Source organism: Anopheles stephensi, chromosome 3 (genome assembly GCF_013141755.1).
Source record: "Anopheles stephensi strain Indian chromosome 3, UCI_ANSTEP_V1.0, whole genome shotgun sequence".
In the NCBI taxonomy this organism is placed as follows: Eukaryota; Metazoa; Arthropoda; class Insecta; order Diptera; family Culicidae; genus Anopheles; species Anopheles stephensi.
The window spans coordinates 43651845-43674823 of record NC_050203.1 but is presented as its reverse complement, the minus strand read 5'-3'; the positions used below and the strand labels follow the sequence as shown (position 1 = coordinate 43674823).

Below are 22979 nucleotides of genomic sequence, written 5' to 3'. Positions count from 1 at the left end.
CACCGCCAACGTCCTACCCTTCGTCGCGATGGCCATGTCGTCTACGAACAGGAACATGCCCGCACCGACGGGAAGGGTCGGCAGGTCCGCAGTGTACAGCAAATAGAGCAGAGGCCTCAATATGCTGCCCTGCGGAACACCGGCTGGTACTGTAGTAGCACCAGAGGCAATTGAAGAGAAGAGACCCGGAACGTTCGCTGTTGTAGATAGTTGAGCAGGATGTTCACCAGGTGAGCTGGAACCCCGAACCTGCACAACTTGTGGAAGAGCCCGTTGTGCCATACGTTGTCGAACGCCTTCTCGATGTCCAGCAGAACGACAGCGGTGGATTTGGAAACTCGTTTGTTTCTATGGATGGTGTTCTTGAGCTAAAGAAGCTGTAGTGTGGAGGAATGGCCGGACCGGAAACCGAACTGTTCCGCTGGGATGAGTTGCATCGCGAAGACTCCAGCAAACTAATCTCTCGAAGAGTTTACCTGGAGCACTCAGCAGACTGATGGGTCGATAGCTTGCAGGTAGCGTCGGATCCTTTCCTGGCTTCAGGATCGGGATCACCTTAGCGCACTTCCAGGACTGTAGGAAATAGAAAAGTTGAAAACAACGGTTATAGATATTGACCAGAAGTGATAGCGCCTGTGGTTGCAGTTTTTTCAAAAGAATGTTGAAGATGCCGTCGAAGCCGGGAGCCTTCATGTTTCTCATTCTTTTGACTGCAGCCTTCACTTCTGCTATGGTGGTTTGGTCTTCGGGTGGAAAGGGTGGGTCCTCCTCATCGAGTAGGTCAATCGTCGCAGCCACAGATGACTCATGTGGACTGGGCATCGTTAGACCTATATGATGAGCACTGGCAAACTGGAGCGCAAGTGCATCGGACTTTTCTGCTGGTGTGTATGCCGTCTGGGTCGTGGCTATGGTGAGTGGTGGTACTGGTCTGGGTTTGGTGCGAAGAACTTTTGCAGTTTTCCAGAAGCTGGGTGCATGGGGAGGTAGCCTTTGGACCATACGCTCGTAGCTGTTGTTGCGAATCGTCAATACTCGCTCGCGGATGATACGCAAAAGCTGCGCGGCCTGGCGTTTCAGCAACAAGACTCCAGTCCGCTGGTGATGAAGCCTCAACAGATTACGTCTGGCGATGAGTGATCGCGTGTGGTCATCGAGAACGCGAACCACACCACGAACACTCCTCTCCGGGACGCACTCCGCTTCGTCTGCTTTGACGGCACCCTCGAACCGGGCGATTGCTGCGTCGACGCCAGGTATCGCGGCTTCCACGTCGGTGTTGCCGATAAGCTCGTCCATGGTTCTCCCAAAGCGAGCCCAGTCGGTGTTGCAGTAGTCCTTTCGCAGTAGTGGTGGATGTCGAGTTGCATTCAGATTTAGTTCCGTTAAGACCGGGAAGTGATCTGAGTTCTGCTCATCGATGGTGCGGGGTTGATCAGTAATAGATATTTTTCTTTCTACTGCAGATGACAGTAGAAAGAAAAATATCTATTACTGATTGATTACTGATTCGGTTGGGGATGTGTGTTGGAGCATCGGGGAACTGCACGACGAAATTCCTATTCTGCGACAGGTCCGCCAGGGTGATTCCGTTCGTGTTGGTCCGTACGATGCCCCACAATTGGTGCTTGGCGTTGAGATCACCCCCAATGAATGAACGGGCCGGATTGCTGGTGATGATGTGTAGCTCTTGTCGGAACTAAGCTCTTCGCGACAGTGCACCCTGTCGGAGTGCGAACAGTAGACTGCCGTAAGCTGCAGTGGACCGATGTCGGTATGGAGCTGGACGCCTATTGCTTCTATGGTGGTGGTGTTGTAGTGCGGGAGTAGTGTGTGCCGGATTCCACGTCGGATCGCGATGGCAACACCGCCGCCTCGGGAGGTGGTGCGATCCAGACGATGGATGGTGTAGTTGCCTAAGAAGAATCTCATCTCAGGCTTGAGGTATGTTTCCACTATTAGCGCTGCATCGATGTTGTGCCGGACAAGAAAGTCACCGAGAAGAATTTTCTTAGTCTGGACGGACTGAGCATTCCATGTGATGACTCGCAGCGCTAAATATAGCGAATAGCTCTTCCGGGCTAAACAGGTCTTCCGATGAAGTTGTGGCTGGAGTTGTGGTTGGTGTTGTAGCTGGAGTGTCTGGAGCGTTCTTGATGTACTGCAGTCGCTTCGCAAGGTTGTATTTCGGTGCTGTGGATTGCAAAGAAGAAGAAGTTGGGTTAGGTTGTGGTACTGATGGTGGGATGCGCGCTGCCGTAGGTCGGACGCTTGGAGTGGTTAGTGCTGACACAATTTGCGCAAAGTTTTTGGCCTTAGGAGCAGTGTACAACATCGGAGGAGGAATGGAGTACGGAATGCTTTTCGGAATGGTGGCTAATGGTGGAAGCGCGTTCCACACGTTAGTTTTGGTTGGTGGAGGAGCAGAGTTTCGACCGTTGGCGCGCTGTCGAATCTCAATGTATTTTGCCCGCTTTGGACACGACGAATCATCGGCGCGATGAGCGGCACCACAGTTCGAGCACTTTACTGTGCCACTGAACACTGTTCCGAGAGATGCTCCGCCGCGCAGATGGCACACCGAGGATCTGGCAATGGCGAGAACCATGCCCAAAAGCCTGGCATCGATGACATTGCGTCGGGCCTTTCTTCCCTCCGCGGTACGGCTCCCATCGCACGATGACTTTCTGGATTGACCGTACTGCCACCAGCTTTTTTAGCGAGCACGTTCCTCGCTTAAAATGATCCAGATACAACCTGGTTTGTAAGAACTGTGTTACGGATGTGCAGCCGTTTATATAGCGTCCTGCCCGTATCCAAAAGCCTCTTTCGCTTTGTCTTTTCTTTTGTCCTTTTGTCCTTTACCAGTTTTGTCCAGTCTGGAGCCTTCCCCAGAACTTTATTGTTCTCGCCCGATTCTACCCATGTCGCAATTCCTTGTATTTTGTTGGATTCCTACTAGATTCGATTCCCTCTAGATTCGATTCCTACTAGACTCGATTCCTACGGGTGCGTGGACACGGGTTCGTGTATTTGCTAATATTTTTGTCACAGTTCTGTTTTCGTCCCGACCACGACGCGGAAACCATCTCCCAGAGGACCCCTTGGAAGGAAGGAAGGAAGACCACAAAGAAGCAAGGATGGAAGACCACCAAGAAGGAAGGAAGGAAGGAAACCCAAACCGAGAAGGAAGGAAGGAAGACCCCAAGAAGGAAGGAAGAAAAGAGCGGGGAGAGGCAATAAAAGTAAGATACCCCCCGGACAATCCTGAAGTCCTATGTACGGGGAGAAGGTACGAATGGGATTTGGTCCCCGGTCCTTCTGTGTGAAGACCGGCCGCATTTACGAAATAATTGAAATAAAGCGTTTTGAAAAACAACATTATGCACTGTTGTTCAATAAGACAAAAGTTTGATAAGACTGGAATAAATCTACAACCCTCTCGGCAAAAATTCTTTTTACGTTCCGTTCCGTTAGTAGTAAGTTCCGTTTTTATGTTATATCACGACTATCGGCTACCGGAAACCAAAGATACAAAACTACCAAAGCAACTTTAGTTGAAACTATTAATATTGAAAATGATAAACGAAATTAAAATTTAAATTTTTAAATCTACAATTTCGAAAATGTTGTATTCACCTGAAACCAGGACTATGCATACACCTTGGCCAACAGATTCGAAATTTTTGACATTTGCAGATGACAGTTGTCATTGTGATAAGAAGAAGATGTAGAAAAATTCATGTATTCTTGAAAGTGTTTGCGAAAATCAGACAACATATATTTTTATCGGTGGCTTCGCCTTACGTTGCATATCAAGCGGTCTACTCAATTGCAATCCTCTATCCATTCTGTACCACTGTACCATGTTCGACACTAGTGATTATGTGCGACTTTCGAGAAAGAAATAATATAACGTTTGCTACGCCGAACAGCAGTGATGAATAGACATTGCACTGCCTTTCCAATTATCTGCTGGTGGATACAAGCGCTTTAGCATCGATACCGTACTAAGCGGCCTGCAATACTTACATCCGTGGTGATGTAAAACGGTGGTGTGGAAAAAGCAATGGATAAAAGCAAATCACCTGTACGCCGTGCGAAACGTCAATCTAAAGTGGTGGAAGAGAATTTTTGGGACTGCAGCGTCTGTACTTATCGCAATACTGCTGAAGCTTTCAAGTGTTTAATGTGCGACGTGAGAAAAGGTACTCCGCCTCAATAGAAAAACGTTTTCCACAAATGATTGTAGCGGTGGGCATTTGGTTAAGAACATTGCCATCTTCACTTATACATCTGACTGTTTTGCGTAGTCTTGTTGCGGTGGGCTTTAGACGCGTGCCGTTTCGGTTAGGGCAAAACACCAACAGATGCCAAATGCATCCCATTCCTTCAACCATTTGTGCGCTAAGCGTTGGCGTTCTGCAGAGTGGGGATGCATTATAATTAATTTTAGTTTACTCCGTTCCAGGGACTTCCACGCGAAAGCCGCGATTGAACTCTGCACTTGCGGCGCAACAAGCGGCAACGCAAGCCTTTCCTGGAGCGTCCGGCGGGTCGCAGGCCGGATCGAACGTGAAATCGCCGGGCGGCACAAAAGCACTGCGGAGCAAAGGCAAACGATCGAAGCATCCTGCACGGTTAAAAAACATTGACCGTTCCAGCGGACAAACGCGTGAAGTGACAGTCAATTCGGTTACGGTGGTCATTACCGAATATAAACCAAAGCCCTCCGTTAGCCGGCATGACTCAAGTGAAAGTTTTAGTGAGAGTAATGATTCTAGAAGTTAGACTTCCTTCTGTTATACCTCGGGCTGCTTTCTTAGGTAATCATTGCAGATAAGATGTTAATCTCTGCACGTAATGTAAACATTTAAGTTAGCAACATTTCGGTATGTTCTGAATCTTTAGAACTGAATTGCCAATGGTTAACATTATATCCATAAACATTTACTCATGACTTTTTTTTAATTATTTGTTTCAGACATTTTTTTTAAACGTACAGATTCTGTTTCGTTTTAAACACCTTCAAGTTCTTATTAAGTATTGGTCAGTTAGTAATGCTCCTTTCCCGATAAGCGTAAAACCCACAACACAAAATGTCGCAAAACAAGAGCATTGACAGGAACACAAAACTGGCATTCTTGAATTATATTTAAGATAAATAGTAAGATACTACAGCAAATCATGATTTGTTTTACTTGCTGTTACAAAATTCAAACCTAAGATCTTCATTAACACTTCCTCTGTAAACGATGTCTTACAGAAACATGTTTGATCCAGGCAACGAATAATGGCGACGTTTAACAAATGTGCATCTTATAATAACGAATAAGATGCTCTTTATATGAAAATCAAGCAAATATTATTTAAACTTGTAATGTAATGTGGTAATTACCGAAGGTGGTGCATGATTTTTTTTACACAGAATTTAAAGCAAATACACAATGCGTATGTTTGCTTGTAACGAAAAAATAGTATTGTAACATATTACATACACATCCACAAAACTGCCAGTTTCCGACTACGTAAATATTGCCGGCAAAATAAAACAACAATCTCTAGGAAGAATGATATTGTAAATGAATGAACTTAATAATACGATAATCCAATGACTATAGCGTTGTTTGTGATGGTAGCGAGAGCAGCATATGAAAAACTTTGTCGGAAAGATAAAGAAGCAACTTAATTACAGCAGCACAGATCTGGAAAGATTTAGCACAACAAGATATGCTGTGTTTATCACATAAGAATCTGGTTTTAGCTAGAAATAAACATCAGCCTTGGTGGCTCGCTGAAGCATGGAGTATATGTAGGGAAGCTATTAAGTTGCTGTAAATCATTTCCTGATTTAAAATTTTCGGTTAAAAAATAAAATTTAAACTTCAACCCAATATGTTTTGAATTCATGCTTGTATTGTATGTTCAACTGATTTTCTTTACAAAAAAGCTCCCGTAACTCAAAATTGTAGTCAGTTACTAGACTGGCTGACAATATACAGTAGAGAAAATAAAGAAATAGTTAAAACTCACCTTTTCCATTTTATCTTTTTTATGTAGAAACACCACAAGGATACATTTTTATCGAATATTTAAGCTTCATAAGTATAAGCAAGCTCATCGTTGACAGAGTATTGATTGAACGTTCAATACTCTCATTTCACATTTCACTGAGATTCAACGGGTGGTCTGCCAACCGTAAAGGTTGATTTATTTTTAAGTGACTAATGGAATTGGATGGAATATATTTGTGCGAGAAACAGAATTTCCCGAATGTTCGTTATCCGAATGCTTCCAGTTTAAAGAAAACATTAAATTCGGCATGCATACTAAACGCAACCGCACGTCATAATTGCACCGTAACGTCCGAATTCAAAATTTGCAGCCGCAGCACAGCTTGAACCAAACACTATAAACCTTGGTATAACCATAGAAACTATAGTTTTTCGGATTATCCGGGGTGTTCATACAGCCGGTATTTTCCCTTTTCGCATGTGCGTGGGTGAAGAAAGCATCGCCGTCGCTACATATTCTGTATTAGCGTCAAATGCGTGTACGATATGTAAAATGTTTACAGTCATTATCAAATCTCGGGGAGCTTCTGTAAATAATAATTCCAGAAATCTTTTTATTTTTATTTTTGCTACCAGTATGAAGCACGGAATCTAAATGTAATCAGTATGAAATTCCTATACACTGTTTAGCTCTCAGAACTAAACCAACGTCTCTCAGAATGTAGGTACAAGCAATGAGAACAGTACATTTCACAAAGAATCTGGAACATAACGCTCACAATAACATAATAGTTAATGTGTCTTTGTCTTTCTAAAATACAAAAAGACTTGTTAAAAGACTTAACAAAATGATTATTAGTGAAGAATGTAAAAGAGAAATGGAAACCGAAAACAAGAGTAAACGATAGAAATGGAAAGGGCACGTCGATTACGTAGGTGAACCCGGGAAAGTCGCCTTTGCCAATCGCCCTGCAACGATCGAGAGACGAAGACGGCCGAACGAACGATCGCTTGGGTAGAAAACTACTGCAAATAGCGTTCGTTTGGCGACCGCTTAACGCGTCGAGAACAAGGCTCTAATGTCTGACGAGAAATCCCTTTGGTTCCCCGGCGAGGAGCCAGTTGCGATTGTCTGCTGAAACCTAAGCGAAACGTACAGATTTGTTTAGAGCTACGGATATCAAAGGAAATGCATGCCAAGGCACAAGACAGACGAAGCAAGTGCACGATCGCCGACGACCAATTTTCGTTGGTCCGTTGGGCTAGTGTGGGGCTAGCTCGTTGTGTAGGGGCGCGAGCTTAACAGTGCCGTGTCCTTAAAGCCTGGCCTGGCACAACGCGAGCTCCGCAATGCAGCAACAGCGCCGCCTGGACGACCCCGTCCCTCTGGGCAGGCTTGTTGGGCTGTGGAGGGCTTCGGATTTGAATACAACAAACCACCACACACTAGCGCCCGAATGTGTCTGGACACGTACACAGAACGTGCACAGGGCCCGGTACGCACACACGCAGGTACCGATACGCTGCTGCTGAAGGAAGAGCGCACACAGAATTTCATAAATGACAAGTTTTGCTTTAGAAATTTTAGCTGCCAAAGAGCTGAAGCAGGAAAGACGACAGCAGCAGCAGCAGCAGCAGCAACAGCAACAGCAACGGTGCAGAAGAGAAGAGGGCGGGCGCGCCGCGGCACCCTGCCCGGCTCCTCCTTACTTCTATGCCGGAAACCCCCACGGACGAAAACCCGGTACTTTCTGGGCCGAACACAGCGCAGTAAGTAGCGAGAAACTCGAATTCGCTTATTTCTGGTTCGTGCGAGGTACAGTCGCCGCATTCAGCGCCGATTGCACGCACGGCTACGGGATTCGCTCGGCTGGCCGGCATCGGTGAGCGCGGCGACTGTACATTACTGCATCTATGGTGCTGCTTTGAAAATAACGTCAATTTTTAAAGGAATCTACATTAAAGTTCTGGATGAGAAGAGAGCTCGAAACGCGTCGGCCTGTGCCTGTGTGAGCCTGAACCTGAAGCCCATCATCCCGTCGGAGGGAGCGGAACGCTCCATGCACGCGGGAGGCTGCGTGCGTGCGACTGCGACGACGAATGGCTCCTGTGTCCCGACGGCCGAACAACGTGAAACGTGAAGCCGGCGGAGCGCACATAGCCCCAACACACAGGGAGCTTCCATCTCCCTCACTCGCACGCTTCCACTCCCAGGGTTTCACGTGCATGCGAACACGCGTATGTATGCTTGCGCTAGATGGCACGGAGGAAATGGGACGGCGAATGCACTGGGCCAGAACGACGAAACAGCACCGCCAAAGCTCCCTGGATCCTTGAACGGCTGGGCCAGAGAGCGAGAGTGCAGTTTCGGCAAATGCTGGCTTTTCCAGCAGGCTGCTACAATCTGGCTTTAAAGTGAACGCTGCTTTGGTCACTTTTTCTTACGTCGATTGAGCATCAAAATTCAAACTTCAAAACATTGCTCGACTTCACTGGATTCAACTGGAATATTATTATCTACATTTTCTAAAGCACCATTATGTTTGAAATTCATGGTAAAAGTATTAGAATGTGTTGAATGAATTGTATTTTAATTTTATCAGCTGACTCGAAATCAAATAGATTTGTATTCATCAAATGGCATAAGATCTTTAGAAGCTTAAACATTGAGCTTTAAAGATTACCAATATAAATTCGTCATTTGGATGTCCACAGTAAACACTGCGCATTGTTAACCGTGTGCCGTCAGAATTACAGTATCAAGAACAATCGCCAGAGATCCCACTGATCTCCGGGACGTCTGCTCTTCGCGTGTCTGAATAATCGTTTGCGGCACCAAAGGTTAGTCGGAACTAAATATTCAGTCAGTCCAAAGTGGTCAAGTGAATCTGGCGAATGAAACCTACGCCGTGCAACAAATAGATGATGGATTCATTATCAATACTAGGTCCACAAATCCGTAGATCCGCAGAGGACATTTTGAGGTGTTAAAAACGCTATAAATCGAGCTGGGACATGTCATTACAATATCGTGTTAACACATTTGTGAATTGGTTGTTGGCAATAATACTTTTTAGTTATTTTTTATGCTGTTAAGAAGCCCTGAATCGTTCCAAGAAGATAGCCCGTCCTGCCCAGCAATATCCTTATCGGTAAATTCGAAGGACGTATCCTTTCGTAGAAAAGAAATCCATAATGTGTCAGAACGATGGCAGAAAATAGTAGTAGGAAATGAAAATGTCAAAGACTTCAAAAATCCTTAGATTAAATGGTCGCTACAATATTTTAGGTCCAAACACCAATGTAGAGAAAAATTGCTTATTTTTCTTTGGCATTGCAACTTCCATAGACTTGCCATTCCTTCAGCAGGACAATAAGTCCTGCGCTTTGAGATACTGTTCGGATAAGAAGAGATACTGTCGAGTGAAAGAAATGGCACCACAATTACTTTAATTCCCAAATTGTTCTTCAAATTGTCCCCAACTCTCAATCTTGTTATCACTCTTCGATCGCATTGGTCGGTCCAGGATGTCGCCGTCTGTTTTATCTTTTTGAGATGCTCCCAAGATGCTGAGTTCCATACATTTTGTCAGCTCAGTTGTATCACAGCTCCGACCCCGACCGATGCATCGGCTCTTGAGATAACCCCACCAATATGATCTGTCTTGCATCTGCCCTCGTTTGCGAGTCAGCTTTTTCGTTTCCGGTTATTCCAATGTAACCTGGAATTCAACAGAGCACCAGTTTTCCATCGTTTGTGATGGAGTCGATCGCTTTATCGTGGGGGTTACGAGTAGAGCCCTTCTCCAGCTCTTTCAGCACACTAGCGCTATCAGTAAAGATAACGTCAGGTCTGCTCGCTACCGTGGCTTCTTATGCTGCTATTGCGATGGCAATAGCTTCGGCTGAGAATATGGAGGTATTATCAGGAAGCTCAATGCTACAGCTTGTGTTGGAAGATGTTACCATCAGTCAACTGATCGGTTTATTTTGTGTCGTAGTCGGAGCCTTCTGTTTCGTCTGTGAATCAGATCAATAATTTCGCGTAAAACATATAATCCGGACAGCCTCGCCCCACTCCGACCAGCACATCTCTCCATCAAATCTCTGGCTGATAGGGGTCCCAATCTCCATTCCGCCTAAGGCCTCAAAGGTACATGATCCGGCGGTTATGTATCTATGACTGAGATCAGGGGTCTCCAAAATTAGGGAAATTTTTTGACATTACTTTGCCAAATTCAACACGAATGCATTTTTGTATTTTTATCGTGCACATTGTCTTCAGTTTTCACACTCAAGTTTTATATAACATTAACTATATATATATATATATATATATATATATATATATATATATATATATATATATATATATATATATATATATATATATATATATATATCACCTTTATTATCTATTGACTTTATGTACCAACAAATGCCAATGATGAACAGAAAATATAAAAAACCGAGAGTTTGGGTTTCAAATTTCACGTTCCTATCATCCGTATTTCCATTCCATATGTTTGTCCGTCAATTTGTAACGTAAGTTATTTTTTAAACATAATTCTTGTGAGAAAATTTTTTTACATTTGAGAAATCATTTTTAGGCAAGAAATTGTAAAAACCAATTAGGCCTTCGTTCAATTCGTCTTTCGGGTAATCATTTTTTTTGAATTTTGATGAGCTCGTGTTGGTAGTAGGTCTAGCCAAAAATGGCAGACATTACCCTAAAAAGTCTTGAAGCCAAGAAGAGGAATAAACAACAAAGTGCAGCGATACATTGAGGACAAAATCATTGATTGATCGAAATCAAAATTCAAATCGATGCTAAAGCTTTGCGGGTCGCACGGCAGAGTGCGGGCCACAGTTTGGAGACCTCTGACTTAGATGATGGTTCTGTATCTATAACTTGGTTGGCGCGTACACTTATAATCAGCGATCGCACAGATCGATCAGAACTGATATGGTTTATTAATATTAATATTTTTATTACTCAATCCTTTCTTTTCTTAAAATACGGATTCAACCACCATACCACTAAAAAACAAAATTATCCACTTTCGGTTCAATGGACAAGCGTCTAGTTGAAGCTACATGATTACATGTGCGGGCGAATTCAGGGTGTGTGGAGAAGGAGAATGTACCTTCAGCTAGCTGAGCTGTTTGACGATGCAGACATTCTGACAGTTACCAAAATCGTAAAGATACGTTGGTTAGGGCACGTGATGAGGATGCCCTACCAGGAAGGTGCTCGCCAGAGAACTGTTCGGAGCGAGCCGTAGAGGATGGAGGATGAAACGACGGAACATTCATATATTTGCAGACTCCAGTCTATTAGTCCAAAATGCTGAGTGATGGGCGCCCAAGTCACGGAGTTACATGATATAGCTGAGCGAAAAAGCGAAACATGCATTTTGCAGTAAGCATTGTGTAGGTTTCTTCTTTTTTGCATCATTGGGACTATTTTCCTTGTGAAAGAGTTGAGGGGTTGGACTGCCTGGTATGGCATTTATTATTATTTCTTAAGATTTTCTTTTATTTTTGTCTTATTCCACTTTATTCACTCGGTGTTTAATAGTCTTGTCATGTGAGCGTTTGAGATGAGCATAATTGACAAAAAAGCGGAACTGGTTCAGGACGATTCAACAAAAAATGTACCAGTTCTCAAAGATACTCGCAAACGATACCGTCGCAGTCGTCCGAAATCATCAAAATCGTCGGAACTGTCGGTATCTTCGTAACCAAGCTGAACCGCCAGAACCGTCGGAACTGTCCGGAGCTGTCAGAACCTGCAGAACCACCGAAATCGTCCAGAACAGTCCGAAACAGTCCGAAACTGTCAGAATTAGTGGAAGCGTCCGGAACCGCATTCTGTTAACGCGAGAAAAAGAAAATAATAATGCACGTGTACAAAAACAGAAAAGCATGAATTAAAGCTAACAATACAGTTCTGCATCGACTTCAACGTCAACGTCAAGCGTCATTAAAATAACCATACCCTAGAAGCTTTTAAAATCATTCTCCTTTTTACCAAAGGAGGGCTCACACTCGTTAATTCTGTCCACCTACGATTTTGTTTTACGGTTCCGGACGATTCTGACTATTGACGGTTCTGGGCGGTTCAGGACGGCTCCGAGCGGTCCTGCTAGGAACCGACAATTCCATTTCCTCGGAATCGGAGCTGAAGTCAAACCGGCCGGATCCGGAATGGAACCGTGGGTGCATTCCAACGAACCCATCACTAGTGTACGAGGTAGCTGCCCAGATGGGATTGGATACCTCCACCTGCCGTATGCAAGATCAGCGTCATAACCACCGTACAGTTGGGTCATCTTCTAAGGCTTTGTGGTCAGGTTGAAACCTAGCCAATTTCTCGAGTAATATTTAGGATATTACTTATGTACCTATAATGCAGTAGGATCGAAAAAAAATTAAAAAAATCAATGTGAATGATTTTACATGATGACTGCTCTGTGTTTCCGAAATATGTTAGTTATTTTATTTATTCATTAAATATGACGGTCCAACATGGTGCAAAAAATATTAATGAAATATTGTTCGTCATTCGAAAATTATTCGTTTACAATACGGCAACAAGTCGACATATTTTGAATATAAATAAAAAAGTATTTATGAATGGTGTTACTACATTCCCTTTGAAACTATTCGCACTTTCAACTGAATCACAAAACTATTTTATCTACCCTTCGCCAAGGGTGCGAGGTTTAACACAAAACATGAAAGATCCAGCCTGGAATTTATCCAGGAACGGAACATTCGTCTTCAAAGTAATGAGGTTACCATCGCAGCATTCTTAAGAATGATTGACACATAGCATTTGTTTTGTAGAGATCAAGTTTGTATGATTCATTAATATCGAACACGACGAATGCGACTTTACAGGTAAGATGTGCCAGTCCAAGGCATGGTTCGGTGAACATGCGGTATGACCCATATCTCCCCCTGCTGGCTTAGTGGGAAATTTGCACTGGCCACCAATAGGACCATAAGGCTCGAAGGAACTTGTATGTGTTTGCTTGGTGCAGCAGCATATCCTGAAGTTCCTTCTACGTGGATGAGAAAACGCCGTACCTTAAAAAGTACTACTAGCTGTACTATACCACCTACTTTAAAGCCAGATTGAAGGCACTCTGCAGAACTGCACCCCCGCTCTCTGGCCCAGCCGTTCAAGGATCCAGGGAGCTTTGGCGGTGCTGTTTCGTCGTTCTGGCCCAGTGCATTCGCCGTCCCATTTCCTCCGTGCCATCTAGCGCAAGCATACATACGCGTGTTCGCATGCACGTGAAACCCTGGGAGTGGAAGCGTGCGAGTGAGGGAGATGGAAGCTCCCTGTGTGTTGGGGCTATGTGCGCTCCGCCGGCTTCACGTTTCACGTTGTTCGGCCGTCGGGACACAGGAGCCATTCGTCGTCGCAGTCGCACGCACGCAGCCTCCCGCGTGCATGGAGCGTTCCGCTCCCTCCGACGGGATGATGGGCTTCAGGTTCAGGCTCACACAGGCACAGGCCGACGCGTTTCGAGCTCTCTTCTCATCCAGAACTTTAATGTAGATTCCTTTAAAAATTGACGTTATTTTCAAAGCAGCACCATAGATGCAGTAATGTACAGTCGCCGCGCTCACCGATGCCGGCCAGCCGAGCGAATCCCGTAGCCGTGCGTGCAATCGGCGCTGAATGCGGCGACTGTACCTCGCACGAACCAGAAATAAGCGAATTCGAGTTTCTCGCTACTTACTGCGCTGTGTTCGGCCCAGAAAGTACCGGGTTTTCGTCCGTGGGGGTTTCCGGCATAGAAGTAAGGAGGAGCCGGGCAGGGTGCCGCGGCGCGCCCGCCCTCTTCTCTTCTGCACCGTTGCTGTTGCTGTTGCTGCTGCTGCTGCTGCTGCTGTCGTCTTTCCTGCTTCAGCTCTTTGGCAGCTAAAATTTCTAAAGCAAAACTTGTCATTTATGAAATTCTGTGTGCGCTCTTCCTTCAGCAGCAGCGTATCGGTACCTGCGTGTGTGCGTACCGGGCCCTGTGCACGTTCTGTGTACGTGTCCAGACACATTCGGGCGCTAGTGTGTGGTGGTTTGTTGTATTCAAATCCGAAGCCCTCCACAGCCCAACAAGCCTGCCCAGAGGGACGGGGTCGTCCAGGCGGCGCTGTTGCTGCATTGCGGAGCTCGCGTTGTGCCAGGCCAGGCTTTAAGGACACGGCACTGTTAAGCTCGCGCCCCTACACAACGAGCTAGCCCCACACTAGCCCAACGGACCAACGAAAATTGGTCGTCGGCGATCGTGCACTTGCTTCGTCTGTCTTGTGCCTTGGCATGCATTTCCTTTGATATCCGTAGCTCTAAACAAATCTGTACGTTTCGCTTAGGTTTCAGCAGACAATCGCAACTGGCTCCTCGCCGGGGAACCAAAGGGATTTCTCGTCAGACATTAGAGCCTTGTTCTCGACGCGTTAAGCGGTCGCCAAACGAACGCTATTTGCAGTAGTTTTCTACCCAAGCGATCGTTCGTTCGGCCGTCTTCGTCTCTCGATCGTTGCAGGGCGATTGGCAAAGGCGACTTTCCCGGGTTCACCTACGTAATCGACGTGCCCTTTCCATTTCTATCGTTTACTCTTGTTCTCGGTTTCTCGCAGAAGAATGCTTTTCCATTCCTCTATCGCATTCCTATTTTCGTTCGAGTTTTCTTTCCCGTTCCAGACTTGTTTCATGCTTTGAGGCACTAGCTGTCGGTGTGTATGGCTTATACTGTTGTTGTACAAATATTCTTAAATAAGCAAAAAATCCAAAATTTACCATTTGAAATAATTTTCTTGTTAATGATATCAAAGCGTCTGTAAGTTCTCAAAGATCGCATGCAAAAAAAACACACACAGAAAAAGCTGCTACCTACTTCAATCCTTCGAATGCAGGAATAAAATATCCAGCACACGCAGCATAAAGGAAAAGGAGTCCAAAGTGGTTCCTTCACTTTCGGATTCCTCCACACCATTTCTACCCGTCCAAGTCCCTGGCTTCGTGTGTATGTGTTTGTGAACATTTTCCAAGAATTTGTTTTAGACCCGAATCTTCTCAAACGTTGTGGCGTTGCGTTTTGATTGACTTTCGTACTGTTTCCTTTTCGGCTCATGTTCTGTGCTTCTCGAATGTCTTTCTTTTTGGTGCTCTTTTTTTTTGAAACATCTTTTTGTCATGTTTCTGAAATTTCGTTCGTAAAGTTTTCTGAGAATTTATTTGTTTGTTTCAGATGAATTATTTCTCTCTCTTTTTTAACATAACAGAAGAACTCTGCTTTACTTTGCTTTACTGAGTTAATTTTATGAGGTGCTGGTTGTAAAGAAAACCCGTTTAAAAATAGTTTCAAATTAAGAAATAGTTTAAAAACAACTCTTTGTGTAGCCTTGGTATTGCATTATTTTAATCATTTTCTAAGCATTGGATGATCAACAGCCTCTGAGATTTTGTAAGAAAAAACACGAAAAACTATTTTATGTTTTAAGTTACCCTCGCACATGAATCAAGTATTAAGTATGTTAGCATAACAGAGAACGATATTCTAAAGCGATGGATGCACCCTCACGCCGACAGGTACGTGTATCGCACATTCGAACACAAGCAACAAATACAGCGTTAGAAAATGACCAGGCACATAAAGATATGACAAGCATAAAAGAACTGGAAACCTTTTCTACACTGCTCTACGGCCGCAGATTTAGTCGCTTCGGCCTCTTTTTCCGTGGCCGGGATTTTTTTTTCCACAACACGCTAACGCAGGTAGAGCCAGACAATGAAATCCTTCGCGTTGGGCTCTCATGCAGAGGACCCCATGGAAGGATGTGGGAAAAGAGCCACGGAAACGGGCAGTACCGAAGGAGATGTATAAGTGAGAATAGCAAGTAATCTTACGGTGCATTGTGCCGTCGTCCTGCCTCGAGGAGAAGGATTTCTTTCAAAAAAAGTGGAAACCAAGCCATATGAATAAGGTGGCAAGAATGCCAGGCAATGGAAAAGCAAGTAGGGGGTAAAGATCGAAAGAACTCTACTGGCTCGACGAATTGTGTATGAACGCACAGGAAAAAGAATCGAAACTACACGAAAGGTTTGGTTCTATTCCAAAAACTAGCTACCCTGTGGGGTTGGAACGGCAAATGAGCAAAGAAAACAACACCACGAAAGAAAAACATTGTATCTTCAAACCGTGCTGAAGAAACTAGAAGTCCGAGAATGGATCTGAAAACTTTAACCGCGCCGTAAAGGATATCCAAGAGCAAAGTGTGCGTGGTGGTAGGCACACCGAATACAGGTAGTTTAGAATTTGTACGATCTTGCCTAGCATTAGCCGTGTTCGGAAACGGTTAGTTGGTGGTGTGAAGCATTTATAAATAAAAATGGCTTCAGCAGTTTCGTGTTTTCTCCAAAACGTCAACTTACCACAACCCCTCAAAAGAGCTGGCAATCTAGGTGTGCCACTCGGCAACATGATTTCAGTGGTAAAAACATACAATCCACGCTACCTGTGTTCTGCTTATAAACGTACCACTTTTATGACATATTTACACTTCTAAATGTGTGTCAAACGTTTGGAAAACAAAATAGCGACGAGCGAGAAAAAGGAAACATTTGTGCAAATTTATCAAACAAAGGTATGCAGTAACATATTTAACTGAAGCTTATAGTTATTTACACTACATGTAGGGTGTTTTACATCGGACTCACCAGGAGGAAACACAAGATATTGGCGAAGCACCTGCTAACAAAAGCTAAACAAAAATGTACTTAACGCAGCAGACAAAAAACGTTTGTCCCCTCGCGGAACCCAGCGTCATGTGCACTAGGCACTAGGGGTTGTGTGTTAGCCGCAAAACATTACACATTTGAGGCAAGCGTTCATCCATAGTGTTGAGAACGTTTTGAACGAACTTTTTTTTTTATTTTGTTTCCTCGCTGTAATGCTTTCAATCGGGTAAACAGCTGTGGGAGAAGAAGCCTGGCCGGGCTTTTGCTGTGTGTTGACCGTTACACACCGAACACGACCAACCTAATGAGGACGCGGTTGAACATTTAGCAAATATTGTTTAAATTTACATCGCAATGCGTCGACCTGACCGAAAAGCCAGGCGGTAGAATTGATATTGCAGATAGATTGGGCGTTGTTTGTTTTTGCCGTGTTTTTATTCCGTTTAAAATAACACTTGCAGGACAAATACACGTGTCTATACGTAACGCACACACCGTTGTACGAACTGTGGTTGTTCGTGTTAGATTAAGTAGTATTTTAAGAGAAATATAGCATGAGTTGGAGTACACCACTCGCGCCGGATGGATGTTATCCACCGTTTTTCGTAAATTATATAAACAATATCATTATATGAATGTGTGTGTGTGTGTGTATGATGAGCCAGCGAAAATAGAACGACACAAATATACAGTTTTTTTAAACAATTTTACAACAATGAAAACTGCAAACATGAGTACCTATCATTTAATTACTTACCACACAACAAAACAATCTGTTAAACGAGCGTTTGACCAATTTGCACTCTGTAAACAATAGCAACCAAGCAACGCAAGGCCAAATAAAACACCAGCTCAACATACTTACTGAAGAAACCATTTCTTTCCGGGTAGCGTAGCAACGGAAGGATAGAGAAAGAGAGAGAGAGAGGGAGGGAGAAAGGGGAGAGAGGGTGAAAAAACAAAAATCCTGGGAAAGTTGTTTTTGATATTTGGTTTTAATTTTTCTGTTATTTTCAACGTTCAGTGATTTACATCATTGAAAAACACGTTGTACAGGAATTGGTTTTTTAATACAGATGGTACATGCCAACTACCCTTCTTTACACCTATTGACACATCTGCCTCCGGAGGCATTGCATCGCCAGTGTATGGCTGACGGGGATATTTCGTTTTTTTTTTCTCTCTTTGCTGGCTCCTGTATCGTTCTGACTTATGAAAAGGAGATCGAATGTCTAGCTCATTCTTGTTTTTCTCACCCATCTTGAAGCTACGACCTCCTGCTCTGGTTTAAGAGCGAGTAAAATCATTTGAATCGTATGGCTTTTGGTTTGTCCTAATTGTTTTACTTAAAATTACAACAATATAACCCTACGAGTTGCGACGCGTTGCACCCCTGACAACAACGGGACCGGCTGGCTGCAGAATAACCTCCACTTCATTGGAAAGCGTTTGTTTGACCTAGTATCTGTAGGTGTTGCTTGCCTGTCTGGCTCTACTAAACCGATCGCACGTTCTCTGTCTGCCGGCCTGCAAACCGCCTTTAATCGCATCGGTGCACGCCTTGCAGCAGAATAAGAAGGGAGAAGAAAGGAAAGCCCCTTCCCCTGTTCCCCTTTGGTACAGGTTCATGTTAGTTTGAGTAACTTATCATAATAATCGTACTATACAATTAAAGCCTTTAACGTAACACATCCCGCAAGACTACGCTTCCTACACTACGGGAGACAGATGAAGTGGACATCGCTTTGGGGAGGGTAAAATCTTTTCAGTCACATTAAACCTTACCTCCGATCACAATAGCCTTATCTTTTGCTCCCACACCTGGCACATGTATTTTGGGATAATAGGGTGATAATGCCTTAATCTTTGTCCGTGTTTTTGATAAATTGAAAATAAACCAACAAAATAACGTTGTTTTGCGCAAAACAAATGTACAATGAGAATAAAGAACCACGAGGACTAATGTTTTAACTGAAATAATCTAAAATTGAATAATGTAACGCAACATACAATCAACGTAAAACAATCGCAACCCTTCGCGGCGCGTCTTTTTGAAAATGTTTTTCGGAGTTCTTTCTGTTTTGCTTTTCTTTTCCTATACTATACGCGAACGCAATGCATTTGCTGCACTCGGGAGACAAAATCTTTAGTGTCCTGGAGCACATCACCGGACGTGCCAGAGACCGAGATTAACCTTCGACAGTCGCGGCAATTGATTAATTTTTTGCAGCGCATTAGGCGTTAACCGGGTACAGCCGTAAAGATCGATGGCACGTAAGTTGACCAGTTCGGCGGCTACGATCTCTAGCCCACGATCGGTGATACGACTGCACTGGCCAATGTTGAGCGTCTCCAGATCGTGCAGCGATTTGGCAATGCGGGACAGCCCGTCGTCCGTGATTTGACACGCACTGAGGCTCAGGGAGCGCAGCTGGAACAGACCTTGCGAGATGTGCACCATGGCCTGGTCGGCCACCTTATCACAGAAGCTAACATCCAACGTTGAGATCGAGCTGCAGCCTTCCGTCAGGTACGCCATACCGATGTCCGATATGTTATCACAGGCGCGCAAATTCAGCTCCTCTAGGCGCGACATCCGCGCCAAATGCTTCAGCCCACTGTCTGTGACGGACACGCAGAAGCTTAGATTGATGGACCGCAGCGAGGTGAGACCCTGGGCGATGTGGCGCAGCGCCTCGTCCGACAGGCGCTGGCAGTCCTGCAGGCCCAGGTACTCGAGGGCTGGAGTGCCGTCTGCCGTCTCTTTGCTAAGCCCGGCCAGATGCCCAATGCCGTGGTCCGAAATGTGCCAACAGGAGCGCAAATTTAGCCGGCGTAGCTTCTTCAGACCCCACGAAATAAGCAGCAGCCCCGTGTTGGTGATGTTGCTGCATCCGCCAAGCTCGAGCACCTCAATGTTTTTCAGATGCTGTGTGATGCGGCCCAGGCTCGAATCGGTCACCTGCTTGCAGAGCGACAGATTGAGCACCTTCAGGTTCGGAAAGTCGGCAGCAAACGCGTGCCCAATGGCCATGTCCGTGATGTTGTAGCAGCCGCTCAGATTAAGCGACTCTAGGTTGGGTACACCGGTCACAATGTCCTTTAGGGCGCGTCGCACCGATAACACCTGCACGCGCTTGATGCCCCGTTTGACCAACGAACCAAACAGTGTTGGGGAGGGCCGCCGCAGATGCAGACTGGCTTCGACACCTCGCCAGCAACTCTTCGCGTACGCAGCATCCCGCCAGACGGTGCACACCTGCGCGGCACGGCCACGATCCTTGACGCTCAGCTTGGCAAAGATCATGGCTAGTATTTCCGGGTACAGGTGTCCAATGTGTGTGCCTTCCTCCTCGATGGCTTGCGACGGCAGCGTGGCCGGACTTTTGGGCCGGTTCGCCGACCGGATCGACGCATGGTGATGATGGTGATGATGGTGATGAGCCGCATGATGTCCGGAATGTGCATGATGTGAGTGGGCATGATGGTGCGACGGATGATGCGAAGGAATGGTGTATATAGCGGGTGAGGTGACCGTCTGCTGCAAATGTGGTTGGTGCAAAACCGCTGGATAGGGCGCAAACCGATGATGATGGCCACCGGCAATCGTGTGCGGTCGGTGCGATATGAAACCGCCCGGGATTTCTGTCAGCATAAAGCTAGCTTCCTCCATTGACACTTTCGATTATGTTAAAGCGCCTCAACACACAACTAGAACTTCACTTCAGATACTTGATTTCACACACAGAATACGATTCGTCGACACTTTTCACTTAATGCACCATTGCACGGCAAAGTTTGTTATATGCCAAGTTACGCAGGCCAAGCTGTCTCGTCAGTTTTGATCCGTACTGCGAATAGCTATTGTGCGTACTGTGCGCTAAATTCTCACGACATTCTATCGGTGCTGATCTCTGCGGCAAAGTCCGGTTTTGATGGCATTGCCGTTTCCTCTGGTTTTCACAACGCCAGGTAAGACACTATGCCGTACAATAAATAACGAACCCACGCGGACCCGACGTAATTGTTGCCGTAAGCACGTCGAAACACACAGACACGCACACACACACACGCGCGCGAGCACACACACGCACACACGCAAGTATACAAAGAATAGCGCACAGATTAGATTGCCAAATACGCGGTATACAATTAAGTCGCTGCGAGCAGCACCGATGGTCGACGTTAGTAGCACTGAGTTGCACACTTTCTGGGTTTATTTTAACAACAATAGTATGGTACCGCCTGGTACGTAATCAGACACCAGCACAAGGCATCTATCCATGCGTTGCCAACGTGCGTAATGATTTTGAATTGAAGCAATATTTCACGAGGTTTAGATAGTGCTGCTTCAAACCGTTGAGATTACGCACTGTACTTGGGTTCGATGATTCTCGCCTTTGGATCGCCGTAAAGAATGGTTGCGCCCCGACTGCGCGGCATCGAGCAGGTAAACAGTACGGACGCAAATGTTCAAACTAACAGATTTATCGGAGCACCACGCTCGGCATGTCCGCTCGGCACAAAAAATGAATGAAAAATGAAAATGAAAATGAATGAAGGCCGAGCTTGAATGAACAAAATAAGATCTATGCGTGTATGGGTGTGTGAGCACGCGGGCGTGTGTGTGTATAGCTATGAATGCACCTGTGATGCATCGCACAGTGGGAAAATAACAATATTCTGTCGTAAATCATTTATCAGAAAAAGCGAGATATGTTTGGCACTCCCAATGTTCTTTGGTTCTTCTTAATACATGTTTACTTGTTTTTAAAGCGTCTTTTCACCTTCAATTTCGTGTTTTTTTTTTAAAACTTGAATGTGCCCTGTATTTGGATAGCCTTTCCCATCGTTATTCATCTATAGCTTTTTTTTACCAGCCTTCCGAATCATTCCGTTCATTCGATTGGTTCATGATAGTTGAATCTTTCGGATTATCCGTGCTGATGTTCGAAAACCCAAGCAACCTCGAAAATGCTGCCGAACAGTTGACCCAAGAACCAATTCGTAACGATTGTCAAATTACCGTCAGTTAAATAATTTATTTGTTTAATAGGCCTATTACACGTGGTAATTTTGATTGGAAAAATTCTGGACATTTCTTCTCCCCTCCTTTTTGACAGAAAATACCATGCTTTACGTGTGATAGCAGCGATGGAATAATTTTAATTTTCACAAGTAAATGACACAAAGTAAATAGGTCAATCCCTTAGTATCCCTTTGATAACTAAATTCCGGAACTATTCTAACCAAAATTACCACGTGTTATAGGCCTAATACAGATTTGATTCGATGGCGATGATGATGATGGTCTCATCCCCATCCCCGCATAGGATTATAAGGGCGACCTATCTTTAGCGTGATATTAAGGACGCACTCTTTAAACTAAGCATTACAGCAACTGAACAGAAGATGAACAGAAGATTACAGTTCATCAAGAATGAGCTGTAAAATATTTTGTAAATTATATTCAATATCATCGGCTAAAAAGTGTATCAAATTGTTGAAAGTATATTGTTGGAATTTGAATATGCTTTTCATATCAATTTGAGTTAGTTATTGGTTTGAATTTATGGTTAGACGTTTCAAGCAATAGTTATGGTTAAGGTTTTGAATTTAATAGCATAGTAAGGCACCGTCCATGAATTAGAATGAACTCAGACGAATGAATTATGTAAACGGACAATGAATATACAGTAACTAACTGAACGCCAAGCGAGCAACACAAGTTTGAGTAAACCAGCACAAATATCACAAGTCCCTTTCCGATCACGATCAGTGAAAATCCTGCATATATTAATGTACATATTGGTATATTTAATTTAAAATCGTCTTGGTTTAATGGTGATGCTAGCAACATATGTGTGAAAATATTTTTCCCTATCTCGTCGGAGGCGGACTTTGTTTGTCTGCTAAATGTTCTTGACGGATTCTCCTCTTGGTGTGCTCGAAATTCCCTCACTCTTTGTCCGGCTAAGTGTCAAGTCATTTCGTTTACCTGCTCCCGCACTCCCTCCTTTATCCCTATGAGCAGGACCGGGTTCTGGTCAACCGGGTTCTGGTTTCGTTGGTCAAGGACTTAGGGGTATTGCTCGATAGTGGACTTACCTTATCGTCCCGTATAGGTTCTGCAATTGCAAGAGCCCGGAAAACACTGGGTATCCTTAAACATATTGCTCGTGGCTTTTCCGATCCTCTGTGTTTGAAAGCGC

The 22979-nt window shown here is 44.6% G+C and overlaps 2 protein-coding genes and 1 long non-coding RNA gene across 5 annotated transcripts; 1 reads left to right on the top strand and 2 right to left on the bottom strand.

Moving 5' to 3' along the window:
- Positions 1–3716: 3716 nt before the first annotated feature.
- LOC118510962 (YY1-associated factor 2) lies at positions 3717–9190 on the top strand. Of its 3 annotated transcripts, XR_004906094.1 has the most exons (5): positions 3718–4208; positions 4457–4826; positions 4985–7526; positions 7594–7784; positions 7965–9190. XR_004906094.1 is itself a non-coding variant. In XM_036053428.1 (2 exons), exons 1-2 carry the CDS (start codon positions 4070–4072, stop codon positions 4789–4791), a joined length of 459 nt encoding a protein of 152 aa, XP_035909321.1. In that variant the 5' UTR covers positions 3717–4069; the 3' UTR covers positions 4792–5896. The 3 variants fall into 3 exon arrangements, 1 of the variants encoding a protein (XP_035909321.1); XR_004906093.1 differs by having other exon boundaries at positions 3717–4208; positions 4457–7526; XM_036053428.1 differs by lacking the exons at positions 7594–7784; positions 7965–9190 and having other exon boundaries at positions 3717–4208; positions 4472–5896.
- Positions 9191–12493: 3303 nt separating this feature from the next.
- LOC118510961 lies at positions 12494–15653 on the bottom strand. Its single transcript, XR_004906092.1, has 3 exons — positions 14030–15653; positions 13772–13962; positions 12494–13591 (listed from the first exon to the last, which is right to left on the bottom strand). It is a non-coding gene; the product is annotated as an uncharacterized LOC118510961 (long non-coding RNA).
- A 2090-nt stretch (positions 15654–17743) lies between these two features.
- LOC118510960 (F-box/LRR-repeat protein 14) lies at positions 17744–21325 on the bottom strand. Its single transcript, XM_036053427.1, has one exon. The coding sequence runs from the start codon at positions 20438–20440 to the stop codon at positions 18932–18934; it is 1509 nt and encodes a 502-aa protein (XP_035909320.1). The 5' UTR covers positions 20441–21325; the 3' UTR covers positions 17744–18931.
- Positions 21326–22979: the final 1654 nt, after the last annotated feature.

Coding starts and splice junctions, on each gene's coding strand:
- LOC118510962 (XM_036053428.1), top strand. CDS start 4,070: ATGGATAAAAGCAAATCACCTGTACGCCGTGCGAAACGTCAATCTAAA. Junction 4,209..4,471: donor AATGTGCGACGTGAGAAAAG/GTACTCCGCCTC, acceptor ACTCCGTTCCAG/GGACTTCCACGCGAAAGCCG.
- LOC118510960 (XM_036053427.1), bottom strand. CDS start 20,440: ATGGAGGAAGCTAGCTTTATGCTGACAGAAATCCCGGGCGGTTTCATA.